The sequence below is a fragment of the Eurypyga helias genome, unplaced genomic scaffold (assembly GCF_000690775.1).
Source record: "Eurypyga helias isolate BGI_N326 unplaced genomic scaffold, ASM69077v1 scaffold29746, whole genome shotgun sequence".
Taxonomy (NCBI): domain Eukaryota; kingdom Metazoa; phylum Chordata; class Aves; order Eurypygiformes; family Eurypygidae; genus Eurypyga; species Eurypyga helias.
The window spans coordinates 1-20,924 of record NW_010257745.1 but is presented as its reverse complement, the minus strand read 5'-3'; the positions used below and the strand labels follow the sequence as shown (position 1 = coordinate 20,924).

Here is a 20,924-nt window from a genome sequence, read left to right as displayed (position 1 = left end):
TTCCCTCTCTAGGGTGATAGGTTCATCCATACCTATGTTTCGTAGGCAATCCTTTTCTTACAGCAGGTGGCAAAGCTTTGCCTGCAAACGCTTGATGTTCATTTCCCTGTGGATTTCCTCTGGTTTAGCCCTAAGCAGTGCTCTCCCAGGAGGGGCTGATGCCATCATGTGCAAGGTCATCAGCAAAAGGGAGGACCTGCTGCTCATTCAAGTTTGGGTTCTTCTGCTCTGTCCCTCTGTTCTTCCTGCTGTTGCCAATGACAAAGATCAGTACAGCCACCGTGAACTTAGTAACCAGGAATCCAGCAATGATATAGAAGACAGTGAAATCTGCTTCAGGAGGGATGCTGTGGGGAACCAGAAATACAACAACAAAGCTCAGCCATGAAGGGGATGGCTCAACATTTAAAGAAACTCTTACAGTATACAATGTGATGATGGTAACACCTCCTGCAATAGGCAGTCCCTGCCTGTGCACAACAGTGCCTGGGAGGTTAGAACGACTGTAATAGGTTTTAACTGCAAGGTCTCACATATGGGTAAATTATGGCCTGCAGGAGTTGTTTTGCTTGGCACTGAAGCACTGCATTTTCTGCGTTAGGCTGAAGCTGCTGTTTAGAAACCACACAGCAGCTCAGAGAATTTTCATGGATTAGGAAGAGGTAGGGAATACGCCTGTGGTGGTATTCCTCTCAGCTTCCAATGGGGGTGCTGATGCCAGGTAGAGATCACAGCATGAGGAGGAGTTTCATGGCTTACCTGGAGATGCTCTGCACAGCACTAGGCTCCTCTGGCATTTGGGTCTCCAGGACAGCTGATGACAGAAACAAACCAGTTTAGTCTGCAGATGTTTCTGGGTGATATTCAGTGGTGTCACCACCACCAGTGCCCCAGCTAGGCATAGATAACCCTGGTGAGATTGGGCACTGGGCTGTGTGCTAGGAGATTAATCTGGGTAGCAACAGGGGGATGACATGTCAGATGTCCTGTAGCAGTGAGATCATGTTGCTGTAAATCAGAAACTAAAAGAGGCAATGAAACACAGTACCTCCTTAGAGTAAGGCAAAAGTAGATGTTTACTAAAGTGAGGCCTTGACACCTGCAGATTCATGTGAAATTTGTAGGAGCTCAGGAACTCATGAAACTCAGAGCCCCAGGACGTACCTGTCAGCACTTCCACTTGCACTTTCCTTAAGCTGTTTGTTTCCCCCAGGTAGTCACTTTTGCACTGGTACAGCCCAGCATCCTGCTTCTTGAGCTGCTTCATGGTCACTGTCAGGACTCCGTCACGGATATTGTCACTGATGGAGGTGGTGCCATTCCTGACCTTTAGGAATGGCAGCCAGAAGCGTCGGGCGCTCACCACGTGTTGGCATTTGGTCTCATTGATCTGCTTGCACCAGCTCTTTTCTCTCCACCGCTGCTGCCAGGGGTTATAGGTGCAGTTGACAGAAATGGTGCCTCCCTCCATTCCGTACACCACAGTGACATTCTCTGCAGCACAGGATGCTAGGAGGGAAGGAGGAAGTGGTGAGCCAAGTCTCTTCCATATCTCACCCATACAACTATGTTGATGGTAAACCTCATTATCCTCTTTTACAATTCTAGTGACAGCTGCTGTCAGCTGTAGGGCTGTCACCTGTCTGCTTCCCCCATGAAGCATCCATCCCTGGAAGTGTCCAAGGCCAGGCTGGATGAGGCTTGGAGCAACCTGGTCTAGTGGAAGGTGTCCCTGCCCATGGCAGGGGGTGGGACTAGGCGGGCTTTAAGGTCCCATCCCACCCAAACCATTCTGGAATTCTATGGAAGGTACGACGTGCTCAGATTTAGAGCCTTGGTTCGGACTGTCTTGAAATACGTCTGTAGTGATCCTTGGTGTGTTATACACACCTGACTGGTGTGTTACTTGGCTCTTGCCAGGCAGCTATTCTTGGTGGGGGTGAGAGGGGAGGAAACTGAGGGAAGGAGGAAGTATCAGCTTCATTAATATTTGCAGATTTTCTGAAGCTCAGGGAATTTTGGTCCTTGCCTTCCCTTCTGGCCCTGCTCTGGAGCTCAGCTATAGCGCACTTTCTGTAATCATTGGGCTCCTGCCTGGTAAGGGGAAGCAGTTAGTCAGCACGATTAGGGGATTAAATACAAATTTGCATATTCCTCTGGTCCTGAGGAGCATGAGGCTGGGCATTCAGGTAGATTGAATTGGCATCAGGCAAGCTGTCTGGATTTTGAAAAGGCCTTTTTACAAGGCAGTTTATAAAAACATCACTTGACCCAATCATGACATTGTTGTGTGTAACTCTCCTGAGACTAGGCTTGCTGTAACACCCCCGCTTTGCAACACCCAACCTGCTTGCTTGCACACAGCTGCAGCAAGACAGCTTGCTTCAGGTTTTGGCTTGGAGCTCAGCCCTTCCATATATGTTCATAGATGCAGATTTGGCTCGGGAGTACCCTCTGGTGCGGAAAAGCTCCTTTGCAGTAAACGCCCATGAATTTATCCCCACGTCAAGGCTATTTACACAGCCAGAGAGAAGCAACACAGCCCTGGAAAATGCTAGAATAGAAGTGACTCCTACAAACCATCTTTTTAGGAGGTCACCTCTCAATCCCACTCCTAATTTCTAAATCCGGGGGTTTAGCAATTTTTTTTCACCCTAACTGTTAATATTCTACTAATTTTAATCATGTTGACAACCGGTCTTTGGCTGCTTGTCCTTTTTTTTTTTGCCTTAGTTCTTTAGTTCTAATTTCTATTCCTCTTTATGGCAGGCAAAGGCAGAAGGGACAGTCTGAGCTATTAATACTTCCAGAGAGAAGTGCAGTGGGGTATTTGTGGAAATTGGTATTTTTAGTGGAAAAATTCAGAGGCCAGTGCCTTCTATGAAACCATAGGTAATGATAAACCAGAAGTAAATTTTAAAATAGGCTGTTGTGAGGACTGTGTGCTGGCTGAGCTTTTTAATAACACTTCTTAAAAAGATTTCAAACATTCTGAGTGAATTGTAAACTAAAAAAAAAGGTCTGAAAAAAAAAGGTCTGAAGGTCTTTCAGGCTTGCCAACAACAAGGCATAAAAATGGATCTGTGCTCTCCAAGTACCCGACACGTGCAAGTCTACAGTCTGCTACGCTGCTCCACTCGGCTGTTGCAGTCAAGACTTATCCCACCGCATGTCCAGTCCAGTGCAATCCCCCTAAACTTTTTAACTCCCTCTCCTATTTCTCTTGCGGACTCCTCCTCACCCCCAGTTCTGCCCCATCAGTTCCTGGAACGGCCCCAGCATTTTGTTTCTTGGTTTTGTTATAAATAGAAACAGCACTGTCAAAATACTCTTGATCAGAATCCTGCCATTTAAAGATTTGCTGATGCCTCTGTAGAAAACTTTGTGTCATTATCTTTTCAACCAATCCTGCTGACAGATCATTTACTATTTGTGTTCCTCTTCCCTTGTTGTGGGCTACTGAAAAGAAGTATAGCGGACTTTTTTCCAAACTCATTCAGATTTTTGAGGCAGGTTTCTGTGCTCCCAAAGCCTGAATCTGTTGCCTTTCTGTGCGCTGCTGCCAAGTAGCGGATCTCCAGCGTGTGTCTGGAGAGAGAAGGCTGCCAGCTGCGAGTACCAGCTGGGTCTTGTGCCTCCTTTCTCATTTCAGATGAACGTTGCTTTCCAAGCTGAAAATAGTCAAGTGCCCAAGATTTCAGAGCTGTCCCCTTCACTGAGTTTTCTTTTCCTCCCCTTGCACCCCAGCTGCTGCAACTTGCATTTGAAGCACTACAAATGCTAACAAACAGGATTTGGCAATTTCACATTTCACTCTGAAAAGGCACACAAGACTCCAGTCAGCCGTTTCCTGTTCTGACTCAAAAGGATTCCTGAGAGAAAAGCTGAGCACTCGGATCACCGCTGGCCCTTTGTTAAATCAAGGGAAAAGAGCAAACTCTGAGGAAGCAGGCTGACATCCCTGCAACATACCTGCGGAGGAGGAGTAGTGTGCAGAACAGGCTGCAGTGCTCCATGATCCCTCTGCCTGCATTGCAATGGACCCTGCAGTGTACAGACAGGAGGATGACACTTCACAGTCTTTGTATTGGTCTTCCGAAGAAGAGCATGCTACAACGAAGGTTTTTTACATCCGGAAAAAGCTACTCTTCCAAGACCTGTGCAGTCTTCTCCCATAGCATTCTCATAGGGGAATTGTAGGGGAATTAGCTCTCTACCAGGTGCAGGTAGAGAGCAAGCTTTGCACCAGTCCTTTACCCTATCTCTTGACTGAACCCCGAGGCCGTGTATGCTTTCTTACCTGACAGGAAGACCAAGAAGATGGGATGCATGAGCTTCTCCATGTCAGTTGAGCAGAGAAGGAGATGAGAGGAGTCTCGAGAAAAGTGAAAAAGTCTCTTGCCCAAGAGCAGCTTGCTTTTCTGCTCTCCTTGCTGTGTCGGAAGGAATGAGCACAAGAACTTGGCATCTTTTTTGTCCTGCATATTGAGCAATTCACCAGGGACGGGCTTTTCTCTCGTGGGCGAAAATACAGGCATCAGCATTGAAATACAGCCACAATTCAGTCTAGACAGCCTGAAAGAGGGCATCATGTGATGGCCTGAAAGCAGGGTACATGGCACGGGGAGTCCTCTCCGCTCGGCAACGGTGCCTGCTCACCAGGGTGGGCTTCACATGCAAGCCTTGCAGGGGGTGAATTTCTGCAAAGCCACAAAGGAAAGGGCAGCTCTCATCAAGGCTCTGCAGGTAGCTCAGTCAGCATCATGGGGCTGAAGGGTGGGCAAGGACATAATCTTGTGGGTTATTTTCAGGAGAAAAGATTTAGAAGAGCCTGCAGATGAAACATTCCTATTTGACATATAACCAAAACCAGGAAGACAAGAACACTGTGTTGGGTTAAGCTGTGAGGTCCTTTAAATGAGCAAACCAGACATATTTATTTTGTCCCTAGCAGGGAGGGTGTAAGATGAAGGGACGGGGGCATTGATTCCGAGCCAGTCGGTGCCATACTGCTGCTGTAGTTCAGGCTGCAGTTAGGGAGCCTCCTGTAGCTTTAGCAAACTGGAAGGCTGTGGATGGGGTGCTGGGTTTTCTTTTAAGAATGTATTTACTTGGAGATCTTCCATGCAAGTATGAATAGACCCTGGTTTCTTAACTGGTGTTCTTATCTGCTTCCTAACAGGCAGATAAACCTGCAGGTCTGCCCATGCATAAATGTGCCTTCTTTTTCTTTCCTCTAATTAGTGTTTAAGAAAATGGTAGCTTACAGTATCCAAAAAATTCTCTGTGTGGCTTACTGATGGCAGTTGTTCATTCTTGCTCCAGTGAGGACTAATCTGGGTTCTCCTTGTTCACAAGCAACTTTCTCCCTGCAAATGTGTCTCTTCCAATCAGTTGTTTTCTACTATTACTCTTACATTGTTTGACCCTGTGTAACTGCACAACAGCAAATACTTAGAGGAATCTTGTGCTGAATTAACCATTTTTTCCTTCTGTTATTTCAAGATAAACTTGTCAAGTCTGAAAATCTCAAAAAACAGATCAGCTTCCGTGCTGCAGCCACAGCAAGAGAAACCTGCTGGATATGATTGGCTTGTGGAGAGTGGTCCAGGCCCCTTTAATTTGCCACCTCTCTGCAGGGCTTGGTGCAGCCAAGTAAAGTTCCAGGGTTTCTCTGGTCTTTTGGAGACATTAAGCTGAGCCCCAGCAAACTCATTTCATGTTGTTCACCACATGACTGCAAAATAAAGGCAGCATATGATCATTTGGAGTATTTCCAGCAGAGAGAGGGAAGTAATGGAACTTTTCAAGGGCCTGGTGTGCTCTGTGCTACTGTCTGTGCAGCCCTTCCTCACTTCTGTCTCAGGGCTTGGCCTTGCAGTTAGCAGATTCTGTTCAAAAACGTCCCAGCGCCCTGTCCACTCCTCTAGTGCAATACTGCATGTTGTTCCCTTCTTTCTTTTCTCCAGAAATCTCATTTTTGGTTCTCCCTGCTTGTCTTGATTCCACACTGCCTTGATTTAAGCAGCCAGTTTGGGTGTTCATGGGAAAAGACGGTGTAAGACAGCAGAAGTTTAGCAGAAGAGTGTAAGACAGCAGAAGAGGTGTAAGACAGCAGAAGGCGGCCATCCAGAAGTTGTTGAGCAAAGGAATGGCCTTTGATCAGGAGTTGGTGAAAGGATGGGGAAGTCTGCACACACTACACATGGGAAGCCATGCTTGTAAGTTCAGATTTCAGCAGCTGCTCCTTTCTGTTTTCAATGTACAGGCCTCAAAGACTGCATAAATATGCTGTGGATGACCCTGAGAGCAAGTTCAGCCCTCAAGCTTGGAAATAGTTGGGTTGTCTAGAGGGTACAGTGTTGGAGACTCACTAGTGTAATCCACAGCAGCCACACTGAATCCATCCATCAACCCTCTGCACTCTGTACAGGGACACTTATACGTGCATCCAGTAGTGTCATCACCTTCATTCCCTCTATCCCAAACTCCAGTGTGCACACACCACTTCTTGATCTAAAGCTAAACGTTTAGCTTTAGTTTGAAAGCCCCTTACCATCTTGCTTCTTACCTAAGCAGACCGATAAACTGATGTTATAGGGGAATCCTCAAAAGGAATACATACTACTGAGATGTGCCGTTGTTGTCTTGTAGCTACAAGACTTTCTGGTGCTCAGATTCACATAGCACAGTCCTCAGTTTGCAAAGTTTCCAATGCAGCGTATCATCGTGTTGCAATGCATCCTCAAGCTACTTGCCTTCAGGTAGATGCTGCTTCTGCTGTTCTCACCAAACCAGTGCTCATACCCCCCCATCCATGAACCTGGTCATTTGCCATGTGAGTTTTATCCCTAGACCACTGGAATGAATTTGCTTGGCCACAGTAGCTGAACCCTTAGGAGTGGGATAGAGTTTCTACCAGTGAATACAGTTGAAATACCAAAACCATCCATGTCCAGAAAAATACTGCTCTTTTTCAAAAGGTCAGTCCTCCACACTTGCCTCTCCAAAAGAGTCTGTGTTTTAATGGGACTGAAGAAAGCAGACGTGCAGGGGATCCTGAGAGTTACCCAGCACCTCTGTCTGACTCAAGAGAATCCGCACACTTGCGGCAAAATTCTCTACTGACCTCTAACAGGAGGGAGGTCTTAAAATGCATAAGCAATATATACATGGCAGCAACAACTTAGATCTTTCCCCAGTGTCCATCCACACACCTTCTATTCCCCATTCCCACTTTGCATTCCAGTTCTTTTCTTCCATTTCTGGATTGTTTGAGGATTCTGCACTTCATCCTTTGTCATTCGTTGTTAACTGCTTGAGTGCAATGACAGCATATTCCACATTTTCATCTTTGGATTGCCCGTCAGCCTGATTTGGTTCAACATTACAGTAGAGAGGATCCTCAGGGCTGAGCTGGGATTTAAAACTCAGGGTAACGTATTTTACGTCACTGCTGTCATCCTTGGGACTTTCCATTCTTTCAGTGCTGTCAAGCTATGAAAAGAAAGGGAAAACACTCTTTAGCACGACTCAGTGCCAGGCCACAGCTGTTATCGAAAGAACAAGATTTTCCCAGGAGGAAAGGAGAGGCTACGTAAAAATTTACCTTTGGTTATGACAGAGGTGAAAGAACAGAAAACTCTTTCCTTCATCACCTCCCTGTGATACAGGTTACAACCTCATGATCCAACCTTGGTTTTTAGTCTTTGAGTCATTTCTCAGAGATATCTAGAATTTGCTCCAATGTGGGTTTTTTCCTACTGGAGTTTCCTTACATTAATTAACCCATCTCTCTCCAGCTTGGAACAAATAAGTACCAAGGTCCTCATCACATGGGTCAGCCAGCTCCTTGAGGACTATTGCTAAGGGATTCAGGCACCATGTGGGAAACCTGTCGTTTTCCTTACCTGTGCTATGATGTCCTCTGGTATCTCATAGGTGTCCTCTGCTTGACTGTTACCTTTGGAATGAGCCAAAATCAGAGGTTTTAGAAGTAGAGAAGTCCATGAAATGGCTGGGCATTGCATATGCTTGAGGAGTTTTAGGGAAGGTTGTAGGGTTGCCAAGGGATAGGAGTGATGTGTGTGCCAGTGGGACCCATCTACCCTTAATCTGGCAAACACGTTGCTCTCACTTCTCCTCTAACATACTGGGAGGTGTCCTGTGCAGAGTCTGGAGGAACATGGGTTTGACTTCTTGTGAAAGGAGATTACAACCAGGAGCCTGCCTTGAGGCTGCCCAGTCTGCATCAGCCTTACCTACCCCAGGGCACCGCGAGGTGGGAATAAGCTTGCCTGGAGTGGAAAAGTGATGGCCAGAGAAGGCCCTGTTTAGTACAGGCTAGAATACGAGGCAACCCCAGTCTCCACCTACCTCTTCTCTTCAGCTGCTTGCGCCGCCTGACGCACAGTGTTACCGAGGTGATGAGTCCCAGGATGAACAGGATGCTCAGGATCACAGAGAGTAGGATGAAGGTATTTACATTTGAGCTGAAGCCAGGAGAGCAAAGAAGATACCAGTGTTAGATGGTAGCACAGCATGGTGCTGCCACAGCTCATTACCAGAGAGTGAAAAAAGGGACAGGAATAGTTTTTATGCACTTGAAAGAAGGGTCTGGTTCTCCTGCAGCAATGCTATCTTGATTTTTCTACCTGGCTGTGCCTTCTGTGCTTTTCCTATTCTCCAGGCTTTTAAAAGAAGTTACTGTTCAAAGTTCAGAGCATAATTCCAGGCTCTCTGGAGCCTTTTCCTCCTGTGTTTTGCTGCCCCTGGCACACTGGGAGCTGACGTGTGATTGTACTCCGAAGTGCTGCCATAGTGTTGGTGACAGCAGATGTCCAAAGAGGACAAAAATCCTTTACATTTAACAGCCTGGTAAATAGAAGGATAAAAGAGCAGCCGAGGACTATTTCACTGTTAAATATTCAGGGACAGCAGTGAACAAAGTCGAGACAGAAAGGCTTAGGGGCAGAATCTGGGGGTTTCTGTTGCTGCAAAGAGCACAGCCCAAGGAGATAAGGATAAAAGAGTTGATAGCCATCTACATTCTAGGAAGTTGTGACTTGATTTTATCAATCTGGTTCTTCCTTTGTAATTACACTCTGGGCAGAAGCTGGGAGGGGCCATCTTTGGTAAGGGCACTGTTGTATCTAATTCCTCTGTAAGCAGGAGTCTTCAGAATGCCCAGAGCCTGCCTACCCACGGAAGACAAGCATACTGGGGACGAGACATTAATAACTCTTGTCTGTGTTCAAGCTCAGAGACTTTCTTTAGGCCTTACCTCAGCTCTGGGGTGATGCCAGAAGGGGTTGTTTGACCTTTGCCTGCAGTACCTGACAAAGTTGTTCCAGACGATACTGCAATCACAAATGTTAAGAGAAGAGTGATGCTGCTTTCCATTTACCTGCTAAATTTCCCTGCCGTTGCTTAAGTAGACAGAGGCTTGTGAAAACTAAGCAAAGAGCATTGTCTGTGAAGGACTGGCTGTAAGAATTGCTTCCATGGCAGTTTCTGTGCCCAGGGGAGGTTGTGCATGCAGGAGGCTGCTTGCTTAAAGGCTGCATTCAGTCCCATGCATTAGGAGTTTCTTCTAGAGAATTATGCCACCCGGTCTCATCTTCGCGATTGCCATATTCCTTCAATGCTGCTCTGCCACATCCCTGAAAGACAGGCTGGAGCATGGTGCTGGTCTGCCACAATCAGGTGCCTAAATGTTATCTCTTACTGTTAAAACATCATTCTGAAAAGAAACCTAGAAGTCACAGGTCTTTCAAATATGTGTCTAGAGGTTGTCCTCTTGGCAACTATATGTGAAGGTCTTAATAGCCTTTGAAAGCCAAGGGATGAGTTGTCATAAAGGGGCAGAACTGCTTAGAGTGACCGAAACACCTCTGTGAAAACGATTGAAGCTGCTTTCAGGTAAAAGAGAAGCTACACAGCTCATGCCTGTGGTGCAGCTCTGATCCCTGCTGCTATTCCAGAGCATGATTGGTGTGAGAAGGTACAATGATGTAGGGTTTGGGCAGGCAAACACATGCAGATGTAACATGGGAGGGGGTGTAAGCTGGGCAGCGCAGAGACTAAGGGGAGAAGGAAAGAGAGTCTAAAATCTACAACCAACCAGGTCACTACTCACCCTCAGAAATACTGAGCGTACCCTCCCCCATCCGGTAAAGATGATTGTATTCATGAAGAGCACACCAGTACACGCCAGAGTCCTGTACCTGCAGCTTCTCCATGGTGATGGTGATAATCCCCAGCTGGGTGTCATCCTGGATCCTGACTCTGTTTCGCTGAGCTGTCCTGAGGTGCTGTGAAGGCTTCCGATTCGTGGTGACCAGTACAGCACATGATTTCGAAGTTTCCTCTTTGCACCAGGCTTTGCTCACAGCCCCATAGAATGAGGCGTTGTAAAGACAGAAGACAGAGACATCACCTGACTCATTGGCTGTGTATTCTCTGGTCCCTGGAAAACACCCAGCACGTTTGGTGAGATCCCAAAGCAGGCACAATGGCACCTTTTCTCCATCACTGGAATACATGCTGTGGACTGAATGCTCCCTGGATGTCCTTCTACCTCCAGACATGAGGAGCAGAAGAGGACTGGGCCCAGATTACTCATGCAGAGGTGAGTCATAAATTAGGTGGAGTCCTGTCCTCTTCCTTTGGTTCTCCCAGGGACTGCATGCTCACAGGCGCAGAGCCTGTAGGGTTTGGGGGGCAAGGACCAAGGAAGGGTGGCAGTTGCGGGGCCAGAGCAAGAGCAATGCCTAGCAGTGGGGGAGGTCTCCAGCCGTGCCCAGCATGGGTAAGCCGAGTGCTGAGCTGGGGAAGCTGCTCCTGGGGCTCTCGGATTGGCCCTGTGGGAAGCAGTTGTGAAGAGTGGCCCTATTCATGGGAGCCCATGGGAACCTTCCCTGAGCCTCTGCTGGGAGCAGGCAGAGGATGAAGGGCCAGGCCTAAGCTTTGACTCCACAGGTCTCTTGGGCAGCCACCTTTGTGTCCACCAGAGAGACAGGCAGGCAGGGAGAGATGGGTGCCAGCTGTGCGGTGGTAGCGCTGGGCTCCTCCATGGTGTAGCACAGGATGGGAGGGAGAACAACCAGGGGAGATGGGGCTGAAATCTGCCAAGAGGCACGCTTGGCTGCCAGCATGTACTCACTCTTGGACACAGAGAGCCTGATCTCCATTATCCGAGTGGGAAGAGGTTCCGTGTAGAGTGCACACCAGTACACGCCAGTGTCCTTGGCCTGCAGCTTCTCCATGGTAATGGTGACAATGTGCTTCTGGGTGTCATCCTGGATCGAGGTTTTGGCTCTCCCGGGTTTGCTGTTACGCTGTGTTGAAGGGTATGTCCTCACAATGATGTCGCACTCAGTCTCAGCTCTTTGACACCAGACTTTTATATCCGTGCTGTACACTGGGATGCTGTATGGGCACTGCACAGAGAGACTGTCCAACTCCAACATGTGCAACTCTGTGAAACAGCACATGTTGTCACTGACCCATGAGCAGTAGACATATGGGCATTCGCCACCCAGCCAGAGCTGGACGCCGGGGCCAAACTCTGCCCTGGGGCAACTCCCTCATGGACAACCAGTCAGTGAGGACAGGGGTGAGGTAGGGCAGGACAAGAGGGAGCCGAGAGCCTGCAGGGACAGCTGGGTCTCTGGGGCTCCTTCCCACCATGCCTGTGTGAGTGGGGAAGGTGGTGAGTGAAGTTGGGGAGGGTGAGGGGCTGGGGAGGTCAGTGGAAGCTGCTCACCTGTGTGGGAGAGGGGGAATAGAGCAAGGGAAGGAATGACGTTGCTCTCTGACAAGACTTGAGTTTGCATGAGTAAAAAGGTACTCACCCTTGAAAACATTCAGTGAGATTGTCTTCAGCCAGTGATATCCATGGTAGGAAGAACCGTACACACAGGAGTACATGCCTGAGTCCTCTACCTGGAGGTTAGTCATGGTGACGTACATGGCCTTATACGTAGGGTTGTCCTGTAATATAATTTCCCCCCTTCTGGCCCTGTTTGAGGATGAGTATGGCATTTCGCTGGTTGTCGTCACTAAGAACTTACATTCTGCATGTTCTCTGCGGCACCAGGCTTTCTCCCACCTGTACTGAGCCACTGATGTTGAGTAAGGACACTGGATATACAGAGTGCTTCCTTCTGATCGGCTCTCCTCAGCATCAGATGATTGGGCTTGGAGACCTGCAAATATCCGATGTGGTGAGGGAGAGGGGAGCTGGTGCAGGGCTGCCCACAGCTTCCTGACAGACACAGGCAAACTCTGCTTCCAACCTTCCTCCATGGGCACTTGGGGCTGGAGGAACTCCAAAAACCACCATCCATTACCCCTGCTAAGTTCACCTGCTTGGAAATGGGAAGGTTGATTTCGGGTGGGCAGGGTTGAGCTGGGGCCAAAACTGATTTAAAACCCCCAGACAGGTGGGTGCTAGAGGTGTTGCACCTTGAACCCTAAATGGAGACGTGCGTGGCACAGTGTTTGGAGCTGCCCCAGCAGTCCACCCCCCTTGCTGTAGGTGAAATGAAAACCAACCCCTCCCCACGAAGGGGATGGCAGTGAGGGGGCTCAGCTGCCCCTCAGGAGTCCGGTGGCCATCTGTGCGGGATGTGGGGACGGGGCAGAGGGAAGGAGCAATGGCAGCGTGTGTGTGTCAGGGACAATATGCTCAGCTTGTGGCTGGGGCTGAGCTTGCCCCCAGCAGCCTGCAGCTCCTCCCTGCCACATCCTCTGGGGATGCCCAGTGACTCAGGGCATGAGGCTGTGCTGGATGCAGGGCTGCCCAGGCACCCCCCATAGGCAGCCCCCTCTCTCAAGGGTTTATCCATTGGTCCTGAATGCTCCTGGTGAAGAGCTGGTGGAAAGATAGGGGTTGCTGCAGGAGAGGAAGAGAGGGCGAGAGGAGCGAGGCACATCTGGGGCAGCTCTGCCCAGAGCACGTCTGTGCCAGACAGAGGCTGCTGAGCGCTCTACACACACGGGTCGAGCACTGAGAGACAAACAAGCCCTTGGGGATGGAAACAAGGAGCTGGCGACCTTTCTGACTCAATTCCCCAACCCACCCCATGCCGAAAGCAGGGGAGGCAGGCAGGTGTCCCTGGACACCACTGTCCTGACCTAGGACTGCAATCGGAGCAGCCGAGCGGAGCCAGGCAGTGTGATGGGAAACAGGCGCTGGGGCTGCTTTGGAGGCCACAGCTCTGCGCTCCCAGGGGCGTTTGTCCTGGGAGCCTGGAGGAGCCAGATGTGTGGTGGTGGGAGCTGGGGCTGCCCCTTCCCTCCCCATCCCTGCTGTGCGTTGCTCAGCTCAGAGTCCTTTTGGTGTCAGGATACCCCCCCCCACTGTGGAGCTCCACGGGCAGCTCCTAGGTACGTGGGAAGCCTGAGGCATGCCCAGCCCTTCTCTTACCTGGGAAGCAGAATGGCAGCAGGAAGAGGACTCTCAGCTCCATGGATATCCTCAAGCCCAGGAAAGGGACATTGCTGGGGGCTGCCCAACATGCCCTGTTCATCAGTCTGCCTTGTGAGCCCTCCTGCCTCACACTGACGCTTTTGGAGGAAGTACTGAGGTCTTGCCTTCCCACGGAAATCCTTCACCATGTTTTGCAACAATACTGATATTAAGATAATTTCAGGGTACATTTGGGGAAGTGGCTGAGAGCAATGTTCTGCCTATCCTGATGGCAAAGGCCCTTTGCTGCTCTCACCTGGCTGTTGTCACACTCTGCCCTCATGCCAGAGGCAGCGGGACACTCCTTTGGCTGTCCCGAGCCATGAAGATGGAGCAGGTCCTTTGCCCTGGCCTCACCCTTCTCTCTGGGCTCCTAATGCACCCTCTCCTCAGGCCCTTGCTGGCAAGTCTCCTCAAAGCCAGGGTGGCAATTGGGATCCCAGATCTTCACCACCCCAGCCTGTCCCCTTGTGCCTTGTGCTCTGCCATGCACAGAGTCCTCTGGGTGCCAACCCCTGAGTGCCCAGCGGGACAAACCAGAGCAGAACCCATTACACAGGAATGTCTCCACAGGCACAACTGAAGTGATTTTAAGTTTAAGAGAAACAATGCAAATATTGAAATAATCCATTCAAACCATCTCCTGACTCCTCAGCTCACTGTGAACGGACAGCTAAACACAACTTGCTGGCTCTGCATGTCCTTGTGGCTCTCCTGTATGATTCGGGAACTGAAGATGAAAGGGTGAGAGAAGTAGGAGTCAGGAGCATCCTAGCAGGTAAAATGAACTGCAGAGTTGTGCTGGTTTTAGTTGGGACAGAGTAGCACAACAGGCGTACAGATGGCAGAGAAAGGATGGAGCAAGAGACACTCACCTATGAAGACAGCCAGCTTAATTTCCTTTATTCAGAAGAGGAAGAGCTATCGTAAAGAGCACACCAGTACTCCCCAGTGTCTTCTACTGTGAGCTTCTCCATGGTGACACTGAGAACTCCCCTCTGGGTGACACCACGTATGGGGCATCTTCCTTTCCGAGTGTCATTCTCGTCTGACCGCTCGCCTTTTCTGTGCTGACCAAGACAGCACCCTCTTTCCTGACTGCCTTTTTGCACCAGGCTTTCCACCCAGTCTTGTGATCTGCATGTTGTAGGGGCACTTGACAGAGAGACTGCAGCTCCCTATCAACACATCCATGGGTTACTGGAAAAGGTCAGACTGGTTAGTAAGGTCCAGAGAAAAAGTCCAATTGCACAGTTTCCTGCAATTAGAATAAGCACAATATTGTAATCCAATTCACAGGAATTTTAGCTACAGGAGGGTCAAATTGAACTGGAACACTGAGTAAAAAAGAGTTATCCAACATACTCTGTCCTTCTGAAGAAATTTTAGAATAATATAATCATCTCCCCAAACAAAGCAAAGCTGCTTGTAACAGCAGCATCAAGAGTCTTTGCTCTGAATTTGTCAGCCAAGTTGGTGATCAGAGAAAAACAGCCAAAACAGAGAAGAATCGGAGGTACCTTATGTACAAGAAATTACAACTGTTTTTTCCTGGAAGGGAAATGACAGGGGTGATATTACAAAAGTCTATAAAATCAAGAATAGCGGGGAGAGAGAGAATGGGAGCAATAATTCATGGTGTTATGAGAAGGAAGTCCCTAGTTAGGAGAAAAGGAAACTCTCCACACTGCATCGAGTGTGGAGCTCGCTGCCACAGGATGTTCGTGTACCAGGAGTTTCTTGTGTCAGCAGAATGAGTAGATGAATTAAAGAGAATAAAAAGAATTTACCCATTGCTATTATAGCAAAATTATCCACTCCAGAAAATCACTGGAGGCTGGGAGAGTATTCTGAAGAACTGCTTCTATATACTTCTCTGGTTTTATACTCCTTCCTAATTATCCGCTTCAGCCAGTGTTGGAGCCCTTTGGTCTGACCTGCTATGGCTATTCTTACGATTTCTCAGAAACATGGGAGAAGGTAATACAAAACCCTGAAAAGGTAAATGGAAAAAGCGAGGCAGAAGTCTGCAAAATGCCCCACATTTTCCTTAAAGAGATAGTCACTCTTGGAAATGGATAGCTTAATCTCAATTCTTTGGGAGAAATGAGAACATGTACAGTGTGCACACCAGGACACTCCTGAGTCTTCCACCTACAGCTTCTGTGTTGTGACTGATTGGCCCCTTCTGCGGTGTTTCTCTCCGAATGATCCTTGTTTTGATATGCCGCCAGGCGGCAATCGGCGTCGACCGAGACACCACATTTGCCTTTATCTTCTCCTCAGCACCAGGCTGTCCTCGCAGCATTGTAGTTCTGGATGTTACAGGGACCTACAACAGCGAGACTTTCAGCTCCACAGCAGAATGGTATTGGAGCACTGCAGAACAGAAAACCACGGAGTAATTCCCAGCTAAGAGCTACGATGACACATCTTCCAGCAAAGACCTACCCACTGTGGGATGGAGCCTTCACTGGTGAAATGCAGAGCCTGGTTTCAGCTGTGTCCCAGTCGAGGTGGACTTCAGCTGGGACCTCAGCCCTGTGCATCTCACACACCACCTGCACCCTCTGCCTTAACATCTTATTTTCCCACAGTGTCCCAAGTTCTGACAGGAAGAAGCACCTGAATTTAGGTGCACAATTTACAAGCACTCCAGCTCTCCTTTCCTGTTACCACCATCACAGCAGGGCTGGGAGAAACTCATCAGTGTTCACAGCTGAGCAGCCTCAGCCCATTTTCAGATGAGTTGGTATAAAACCTCTGGTAGGGAGTAGTCATTCCCTTTTTCTGACTTTGGGGAAGAACCTAGTGAGCTGGGAGTTGCTGAGCACATTCTTAGGCTGCCTTATCTCTGGTGGTGGCTTTTTGGGATGAAAAGCCTCTTGGAAAATAGTTGAAAGAATGCAAACATGGGGTAAGCCTTAAAATAACTTGTCTTTTTTCACAGAAATGGAGAAAAAGGAGACTAATGTAACAAATTTAAATAGGATTTTGGTTGAATTTGGTCTGAGGAGTATGTGATCTAGCCATAAGGTGACAAAAGGTTAGGGAGAAGGGGAGTCTGGGGTACATTCAGATGTTTCCCCCAGGTTTGATGGTTATTCTATAGCCATTATTTTGTGCTGTCTGCTAGCTGATGAGTACAAACCCTGTGGTGAGTAAGACAGGAGTAGGGGAAAGGACTGCAGGAGACCAGGCAGCGGAGCATTTGCAGAAGCTGGTTCTCTTGTGTTTCTCGCTGTGGGGGTCTGTCTGTGCCCCGTGCAGTGTCACGAGTTGTGTGAGAAGATAAAGTGCCAAGCCGGCAGAGGGCACGCTGTTGTTTCAGTGCTGGCTCACCGACGTTTCCCTGTTCAAGATGCTGTGATGCCTCATATATGGAGGATGGACTCCTCACCATGTTTTCAAATTTTCCGGTATTTGTCTCTCTCCAGTGAAAGAAAAAAGAAGGACCCTTGTATCTCAGTGTCTCTCTGCATTGCTAATAGGAAAATGGGGTCATTTCCTTATTCCAAACTCACCCTTCACTGTATTGTAAAGGATAACGCAAACTTAAAGTAAAAAACCTGATCTTTCACATAAAGCAAATCTATTTTGAGGTTTAAAATATCACAATTTTGCACTAAAGTATAGTTTTCCTTAAGCAAAGATTGCTGTCTATGAAGCTCTGGTGCAGGAACTGTTCTTTGTGTTGTGTTGTCGGGGGACTCCTTGGTTTTAGTCTGTCCTGCTTGAGCATGAGTCAGAAACGGCCCCTTAAAAAAGACAGAAACTGGGCTGTGTGGCCGGATGCCAGCTCTGCTGTAGTTCTGCACGAGGTCTTGTGATGGCTGCTGGGTTCGAGGTGTGGTTTTGAGAGAAAGGGAGGGATCAGACAGGAAGCTGTGGCTGTTGAAAGATGAGGAGATTCTCCAGCTTTGGTTACAGCTCAGCACTGTGCTCAGGGACAGATCTTTTGATACTTATTCAAGCTTTGTGTCTGGAGATACAGTGAGCACAAATATATATGGAATTATACTCCCTCTGTGGAATAGTTAACAGGCCTGAGCTGGCTCTGTGGAGGCTTCAAAAGACTGAGGATATAAAAGGTTTGGTAAGGAAACAGAAGACTGTCAGTCGTGTGTGATAGTAAGTCTGTGCTAGTCGTTCCCGGGGACTGCTGAAATAGCATTACGCTGCTGTCATCTGGATGATCCCAGTTCCAAAATTATTAGCAACTCTTTTCTGTACATTTGCTTCCTTGCTGCCTCCCAAAGATGCTCCTTTTCCTTGACAGAGGCTTTCAGGGAGGTACATCCCCTCAGAGTTGCTTTTTGTGCTGGATCAAAGATGCAGTGCTCTCTGCATTTAGCCTGGTGTGCCCCAGTACCTGGGATCCTGCATCTTAATATTCAACTCCTGAGAGGCACTTAGAGCCATGAAACAAATGTGTTAAGGCCTTCCTATCTTCACACAGCTCTAGCCTGTCTTTAAGCAGCTGTGATTTCTATTAAATATTGCAGGTGCAGAGGGAGAATTGCTGCCAGGACAGTTGCACCTTGAGTCAGTGAGCCCATGGCCCTTTTGGGGAGTGGTGGAGCTGGGCTGGGCAGTGCCTGGGGAGGTGTTGATGGCATGACACACTTCTACCTGTTTTTGAAGAGAACTCTGCCTGGAGTGACTTGGCTTATGGTCCTGGAGAAGCCAGAATCTGCAGGTAATAGGAACCTGAACTGGCCAATCTCCTTCCCTAGCAGTGCAGAGTATTTTCATCTGAAAAGAAGCTTGCTTTGGTGGTAAAATTTTCAGAAAACTCCTCTCCTAATGCTGTGGAATATCATGCAAATGCAAGAGAAATAACACACCTGAGCTCCCTTTGCCTCTCGGGCTGCCTCATCCCTTCTATTTACCCAAAAAACAGGAGAGCAGAAGGAATCCTGGCTCCATGCCTGTCCTGGAGCCAAGAGAAAGGGCAGTGCTGAAGGCAGATCAGAGGGTTAGTAGATGCCTTCTCTCTGTACCCCTCTCCCACACTGGTATTGCTGGAGGAAGTGGCTAAGCTTAGTGGTTTCCCACTTGGCTTGACACAAAAATCCTTCACTGCTGTTTTACAACCAAATTCATACTGGAATAATTTAATTGTCCATATCAACAGAGGTCAGCCAGTTCAGACAACACAGATGCATTAGGTAGAATTTGCTGTTTTATTTCCCCCACTGCATCAGCAGAAGCCACACTTTGCCATCTTGCTACACTTTCAATGTTTGTCCTTTAAAGGTCCCTGGGAAAGACCTCTTGACCTTGCCACTAGCGTGATCATGAAAATCAGCCAGCCCTTGGCCTCAGAAAATGGAGAAATGCTTCTGTTTTTAGAGGCACATCAACCTTGATGTGACTGATTCTGAACCTGGGGCTCCGCAGGTCTTGGCTCAGCCCCAGTGAGGTGAGGGAAGGAGATAGACACGGGGTAATGCAATGCCACAGCCCTGTTGTTTGTGCACCTGCTGGGCAGAGCTAACAGGGCAATTGGGAATGGCTTCTGTAGCTTTTATCCTCCTTTCCCTTGGCCTGTAAGAGGAACTCTTGCTTCCTGGAAATTGGGACAAAGCCAGCTCTCCTCCAAGTGAGCAATTCCACATGCCCCAGTGCATGTATCATAGACACAACCAAATAGAGATGACAGTCATGACTCTGACCTGGGATCACTCCTGTCTTTTCCACAGCCAGCTTGAGCTCACGTAGCTGCTCTGGGAAGCACAAGCGGTGGCAGGTCTTATTTGTCTTGACTCCATGCTTTCTTGGCCTTACTCTCATCCTAGCTGTTGTAAGGATACTGGAGAAGGACTATCTTTCCACTGCTCCCCAGACACCTTGTGCTTGCCGTACTGGGACACGTGCCTAGTCGGTGGATTCCCTTCTGCCTCCCCTTGAAATCCCTGTGCCCTTCCCTGCCCTTCAAGGCAGTGACAGTGAAGAAGTGTAAGGACAGTAAATCCCTCTGCCAGCACATGTGCTTGCAGTGGCCTCCCCTGGGCCAGTGCCTACCTGCCTCGCTCCATCAGAGCAGTGCAGAACGACACTACTGACACCCTGACTGCAAATAATTTCCAATTATACGAATAAGCAGCTTATTAACAACACATTCTGGCTAATCATTTTGTGCTAGATATCTTTGCATTGTCTTGTCCCCAAATCCCTCTCTCATCAAGCGCTTGATGCTCAGTAACAAGAAGGGAGAATGCACTTGCTCTCTTATGAACAAATCCCAAGAGTCTGCAATTAGTTTAGTGTCTGCAACTGGTTGCCTCCAAACTGAGCCAAGAACCGCGCTGCACCGCAATGCCTCATCCTCTCCCAGAGCATCGGCAGCTGCTGTGCCCGCTGGAGGGCATGTCTTGGTGGAGAGAAACTCTTTGGGACAGGACACGTCACGAAGAGACAGCTCTCCAGGACCTAGCGCGTTGGTCTCGGAGGAACAGTAATGAAGTTGGTCCTTTTGCTGCGCCTCTGACGGAGGATCAATATGGATTTCATAGTATCACAGGAAAGGTGATGAATGTTATCCCAGAAGGTCACTTAAGCCAGTCCAGTGACACACAGGAGGGTCAGCTCTTTTGATGCAGTTTCTAAAGATCTCTGTTTAACTAGTTTAGGTTGCAGCATTCTCCTGGTGACATTCCAGTGCCGCATCACCCTCGTCTGAAAGCTGCTCCGAACGGCTGACTCTCCCTGCATCTGAACACTTCACTCCCTTTTCCTCCCACTGTGAACCCAGAGAACGGATTATTCCCTTTCTCGTGCTCTGTATCCAATGACGCCTGCCATACCTTGTCTCTGTCTTCCCACTCCAGACTAGCTATCCCCAAGTCTTCTAATTTTCCCTCCTAGGTTGTGTTTCTGACAGCTCAGATCATTTTTTTTCCTTCTCTGAACTCTCATGAATCCACCTCTTCTCTGCCTGCCTACTTGGGAGTCCCCCAAGCCCCCTGAAGTTTTTCTTTTGAGCTTTTCATGCAATCAGGGATGAAACCATACACTATGGTATGGCGTTATGGTATATTTCTACACTAAATGTAGAAATTCTTGCATCCCATTGATTTGCTCTTGTTGCCAGTCAGACCCCACAGAAACACCTTCTGGATTGCAGTGGTGCCCAGCGACAAGGGGTGACAGGCACAAACTGGAACAAGGGAAAACTTCACTTGGAGGGTGCTGAGCATGGCAGGGGGTGCTGGGGTCTCCTCTGGAGATATCCCAAACCCGCCTGGAAGCGTTCCTGTCCAACCTGCTCTGGGTGACCCTGCTTTGGCGAGGGGTGGTGGTGGACTAGGTGATCTCCGAAGGTCCCTTCAGCCCCGACCAGTCTGTGATTAGACACTTAAAACGTCCCTGGCCTCCCGGAGCTTTCCCAGCTGTAGGTTTCCCTGCCCCGCACGCTGCCCCTTGCCGGCGGCGGCAGCCCCGGGCC

At 48.7% G+C, this 20,924-nt stretch overlaps 2 protein-coding genes across 2 annotated transcripts; both read right to left on the bottom strand.

The window, feature by feature from the left end:
- Positions 1-28: 28 nt before the first annotated feature.
- LOC104504947 (triggering receptor expressed on myeloid cells 2-like) lies at positions 29-4,343 on the bottom strand. The gene is made up of 4 exons (XM_010154143.1): positions 4,301-4,343; positions 1,165-1,509; positions 760-814; positions 29-347 (listed from the first exon to the last, which is right to left on the bottom strand). The coding sequence occupies exons 1-4, from the start codon at positions 4,341-4,343 to the stop codon at positions 131-133; spliced, it is 660 nt and encodes a 219-aa protein (XP_010152445.1). The 3' UTR covers positions 29-130.
- Positions 4,344-7,290: 2,947 nt separating this feature from the next.
- On the bottom strand, positions 7,291-12,209 carry TREM1 (triggering receptor expressed on myeloid cells 1; the record flags this gene model as incomplete). Its single annotated transcript, XM_010154148.1, has 7 exons — positions 7,291-7,497; positions 7,911-7,963; positions 8,377-8,492; positions 9,284-9,359; positions 10,139-10,468; positions 11,165-11,479; positions 11,856-12,209. Coding segments are annotated over 7 exons (1,451 nt in total), but the record flags the coding sequence as incomplete, so codon positions are not given.
- Positions 12,210-20,924: the final 8,715 nt, after the last annotated feature.

Excerpts from the sequence above, each read along its gene's own strand:
- LOC104504947 (XM_010154143.1), bottom strand. The coding sequence starts at position 4,343 with ATGGAGAAGCTCATGCATCCCATCTTCTTGGTCTTCCTGTCAG. Across the intron at positions 1,510-4,300 it reads CTTCTTGGTCTTCCTGTCAG|CATCCTGTGCTGCAGAGAAT; the intron begins GTAAGAAAGCAT and ends CTTCCCTCCTAG. Across the intron at positions 815-1,164 it reads GCAAGTGGAAGTGCTGACAG|CTGTCCTGGAGACCCAAATG; the intron begins GTACGTCCTGGG and ends TTCTGTCATCAG.